Below are 5,199 nucleotides of genomic sequence, written 5' to 3' on the forward strand. Positions count from 1 at the left end.
GAGGCCTGGACTTGAAATCTGGAAGCATGGCCTTGGTGTCAGCTCTGCCGCCAATGAATCGGGGTTGGCAAGCCCCGGAACTTCCCGGGGGCGCCATAGCACTCCCCTCACAAGAAAAAGGTTAGATATGGTACGTGAATCTCTCAGATTCTTTATTTACAAAAATGTCTTATCAGAAATCCCAAAGACATGTGAACATGAGAAGTTTCTACTCATCTTTAAATCATGTACTTCTAGAGCAGTGGTCGGCAAACTGCGGCTCGAGAGTCGCATGCAGCTCTTTGGCCCCTTGAGTGTGGCTCTTCCTCAAAATACCACGGCCTGGACAAGTCTATTTTGAAGAAGTGGTGCTAGAAGAAGTTTAAGTTTAAAAAATTTAGCTCTCAAAAGAAATTTCAATCGTTGTACTGTTGATATTTGGCTCTGTTGACTAATGAGTTTGCTGACCACTGTTCTAGAGAATTTCTAAATTTCCAATGTCTCTGCTAACAGGAAATGAGCTGAATTTTCAACGGTGAGTGGGGAGGGGGAGGGAATAAAAAATCTAGATAAAAAAGTAGGGGACAGCTGGACTTCCAATCTCCACCAAAGGAACTCTGATATCACAGTTTTCTATTAAGAAAAATATGGTCACAATACGTTTTAGTGCTCTAACTAGTTTTTGACATGAATAGAATTGACATTTCTAATTTATAATTAAGTATCATTTGGATATACACTTTTGTTATACCTTTTTTTTGTAAATAAACAAAAAAAAATCACAAGCTATGACCAGTTGACTCTCCGTAATGCTTTCAGAATGCACTACTTTAATTCTGCAATGATTGTTCCAAGATCTTCCTTAAGGGCACCACAGAGCTCACGCACCTTTTCTTCTCTTTTATAAAACTGAAAGGTTGGGACATAAATGATCCCACGGTCTTTCACCAGCTCCTCACAGTCATCAACATCCACGTGCAGGAACACTACATCCTCGTGCTTCACAGACAGGGAACAGAAAAGGGGTTTGATGGTCCTGCAAGGCATACACCACACGGCCGAGAAGACCACGGCCACCAGCCTCTCCCCTGCCTCCTTGAGCGCCAAGTCAAAATCCTCTTTGCTCAGGATCATTTTCACCATGTCGACCTTCAAGAGCCCCTCGGTTTCTTCTGCCGCGACGTCACCTTCTGCAGGCTGGATGGTTTCCTCTGAGGACTTGGGGGTGTCACCCTCCTTGAGCTGGATGACTTTCTTCTCTGAGGACTTGGGGGTGTCACCCTCCTTGAGCTGGATGACTTCCTTCTCTGAGGTTTTGGGGGTGTCACCCTCCTTGAGCTGGATGACTTTCTTCTCTGAGGACTTGGGGGTGTCACCCTCCTTGAGCTGGATGACTTCCTTCTCTGAGGATTTGGGGGTGTCACCCTCCTTGAGCTGGACGACTTCCTTCTCTGAGGATTTGGGGGTGTCACCCTCCTTGAGCTGGATGACTTTTTCTGAGGATTTGGGGGTGTCACCCTCCTTGAGCTGGATGACTTTTTCTGAGGACTTGGGGGTGTTGTCCTCCTCTGGCTGGATGGTTTCTTCTGGAGATTTGGAGGTGGCACCCCACTTGGGTGAAATGTTCTTTTCTGATAGCCTGGGAGTATAGTCCTGCTTTGCCTGGAAGGCTTCTTTGGGAGTTTTGGAGGTGACACCCAGCTCGAATGAAATGCTCTTTTCTGATAGCTTGGGGGTGTAGCCCTGCTTTGGCTGGAAGGTTTTTTCGAGAGATTTGGAGGTGTCACCCGGCTTGAATGAATTGGATTTTGCTGATAGCCTGGGAGTGTAGCCCTGCTTTTGCTGAATGGCTTCTTCTGGAGATTTGGAGGTGACACCCAGCTCGAATGAAATGGTCTTTTCTGACAGCCTGGGGGTATAGCTCTGCTTTGGCTGGACCGTTTCTTCGGGAGATTTGGAGGTGACTCCCGGCTTGAATGAAATGTTCTTTTCTGATGGCTTCGGAGGGTTGCCCTGCTTTGCCTGAATGGTTTCTTCTGGAGATTTGGAGGTGTCATCCAATTTGGGTGAAACGTATTTTTCTGAGGACTTGGGGATGCTGTTCTTCTTGGATAGGATGAGTTTTTTTGAGAAAATGAGATTGTCACTCTGCTTGGTTGGGATGGTTTTTGCTGATGAACTAGGGGTGTTATCCTCGTTAGGAAGGGTGCTTTTACCTGGGGATATATGAGTATCATTGTATTTAAGGGGATTAGTTTTAGTTGGAAAATTGAAGAAGTCACTCTGCTTAGATGGGATGGGTTTTTCTGAGGAATTAGCAGGGTTACCCTCTTTGGGAAGAGTGGTTTTCCTAGAGGAATTAAAGATGCTGCCCTCTTTAGGCAGGACCGTTTTGCCTGGGGAACTGGATGTGTTGCCTTGCCTGGGCTGCGTGATTTTCGCTGAGGAATTGGGAGGGTCACCTTCCTTGGACTGCATGGCTTTTGCTGAGGAGCTGGCCTCTCTCCCCTGCTCAGGAAGAAACATGCCCTCGAGTTGCGGAACTTTGGAGTTCTCTGCAGGCATGTGCTGTGCGCTGCTGACATTGTGGGCAAAGGCTTTCTGTGTGAGTGCTGGATCCAAGAACTCCGGGGCCAGGGGAGTCACATGGCCGGGCAGAACCTGTAATAGTGGAATCTCTGAACAAAACAGCAGATAAAATAAAATGGGGGAGAAAAAAAAAAAAAAAAAACACAAAACACCCCCCCCCAAAAAAAAATTTTTTTTGATCATATACTCCAAAGAAGACCTGTGTCATCTTTAGAGCTCACCAACATAGTCTTAGAATGATGTATTCTTTGGAATAATCACATTCAACAAAAGGCCAAGTATCATGTGATTACATGTATCCTTTATATAGGTTTTTTTTGTTTTGTTTTTTGTTTTTAGATTACAATTTTCTCAGCTTAGTCTTACACTACTGCATACTCCCCAAGCAAACGGGTCCCTGAAGGTGATACCCTCCCTCCCTCTTACCATTAGGATCGCCTTCATGTGTTTCTGGTTGTTTGTCAGGCCTCATGTTCAGTTTTTCTGGGGATCCAGCTTCACCACTTCCCATTCTTATTTCATAAATGTCTCATAGTTAACACAAGGCTGTGCCCTCCAACGTTTCCAACCTATTCAATATCTTAGAACGAGCAGCAACTTATATTTGTGTAGTTACAGATGGTTTTCCATCTCTGTACTGAAGAGTTTCATGGCAGCCTCTATGGTGGTCATACTGTGCATGAGGCTGCGCCTGGGGCCTGGTACACACTCATAAGCATTATTTTCTATAGCACAACAAACCGCTGAGGTAAGTACCATTATGATCCCTCACTTTGCAAATGAGAAAACTGAGCCTGAGAGAAGTTGCATAACTCACTCAAGGTCACAGAACTAGTATGTGGGGCAGGTTCCGGGGCCTCCCTCTCAATACTACACTGTGTTGTACTGTTTGCCAAATGACCTGTCCAAGATAGGTAATTTGAAACCAACTTTCCTGCAATCTCCCTCTAGGGTTCTCCAGCTCCAGTTTTCTCTTTATGACTCACCCACTGTAACCATCTCCTCCTAACCGTGTTACCCTCCTCTGCCAAGCCCTGCCTGCCTGTCAGAAGCCCTGCTGGAGCCATTTGGATGGGAATAGATTGTGACACAGATGGCATTCCCTCATTTAGAGGAAGAAATGAAAACCTCAGCCCTTCCATCCCGGTAGGTGGGGAACCCAGAGAACAGATACGTGAGTCCTGTCCTCCTCTCTTCAGGTGGAAACCTAAGCACGGATGCAGGTTAGATGTGTTTGGAGGATAGCTGAAAGCAGAACAGCATTTGCCTCATTTTCCAGCTGGAAGGCCATGAATGGCTCACATCCACATGGACTCCACATCCACACGGTAGGCCATTGGCAGAGGGTATGACCCGGCGTGCACATGTCAGGGATCTGGAAGTCCTGAACGCTCCACAGTGGGGCTGTGAGGGTCCTGAGAAAGCCAAAGAATCAGCAGAGGCTTCAAAGAGGAACAAAGAAGCCATAGTGTAGGGGGTTTTGCAACCAGAAGCAAGGACTAGAGGCACAAGCTCTACCAGTAGGAAACCACACAGTGCCCCAACCCCTAGATATAATCAGGGGTTCTCTGTGGTCCTAGGGACCAGACCAGCAGAAGCAGAGGGGCTGGCAATAACCAGTCCATACAGGAGGAATTAGAAAGACCAAATTGCTACCAAAACGAAAAGGTATTCTTTGGGTTGAAATACCACAAATAGATTTAATTTCATGTCCCTGTTCCTCACCAATCTTCTTCATATTCCATTAAGATAAGGCTTCTGGGAAAGAGAAGATACACTCAAGAAAAAATTTAAAGTCACATTGTATCTGTACATCTTAGCAATGAGTGAGGAAGTGATCCCGTTATATTTATACTTAGAGATTTGAGTTGTGTTTTCAGTTCAGCAGAGCTGTTCCAATTATTCCTGCTCTTCATTCTGCAATTCAAATGGATTCTAAGCAACCTGAAGTATTGATTATTCAGAGGCATCAATATTTCTTTCTTTTTTTCTTTTAGCACAAGCTTGCCTCCAAATTGCTCATGAGCAATATGGTTATACTAGTGACCCAGTGCACAAAATTTGTGCACATTAAAAGGGGATTAATTAGAGGAAATAATTTAATGTTGCTATTTGCCTTTCTCTATAATAGAAGTGTCAAGAGATGAAAGAAAATTAGTAAAATGTATATGAAAACCTTCCTCCTGTCAGAGTTGGGCTCACCACAGGACCCAGAGTCAAATTCCTGCCCACCCACATAAACCTCAAAATTGTGGGAGACCCAGACCCAGTCACCCCCGACCCCCTCACTGGGTTAGATCCAGACCTGGCTGGCCAGTCCCACCCTTGTCAAGCCCTGCTGGGACCTGTAGCCTCAGGTCCCCTGGCTGGGTGCCAGGAGGAGTGTCATCCTGTGCACCAAAGGGTTGCTGATTCAGTTCATGTTCAGAGCATATACCTGGGCTGCAGGTTTGATCCCCAAGTGGGACACAGGCAGAGGCAGCTGATCAATGTTTTTGTTTTGTTTTGTTTTGTTTTAAATATATTTTATTGATTTTTCTTACAGAGAGGAAGAGAGATAGAGAGCTAGAAACGTCGATGAGAGAGAAACATCAACCAGCTGCCTCTTGCACACCCCCTACCAGGGATGTA

The 5,199-nt window shown here is 45.6% G+C and overlaps 1 protein-coding gene across 1 annotated transcript; it reads right to left on the bottom strand.

Moving 5' to 3' along the window:
• Positions 1-366: 366 nt before the first annotated feature.
• Positions 367-2,709, bottom strand: TXNDC2 (thioredoxin domain containing 2; the record flags this gene model as incomplete). Its single annotated transcript, XM_036419528.2, has 1 exon — positions 367-2,709. A coding segment is annotated over one exon (1,905 nt), but the record flags the coding sequence as incomplete, so codon positions are not given.
• Between the last annotated feature and the right edge of the window lie 2,490 nt (positions 2,710-5,199).

The sequence above is a fragment of the Pipistrellus kuhlii genome, unplaced genomic scaffold (assembly GCF_014108245.1).
Source record: "Pipistrellus kuhlii isolate mPipKuh1 unplaced genomic scaffold, mPipKuh1.p scaffold_m20_p_6, whole genome shotgun sequence".
NCBI lineage: Eukaryota > Metazoa > Chordata > Mammalia > Chiroptera > Vespertilionidae > Pipistrellus > Pipistrellus kuhlii.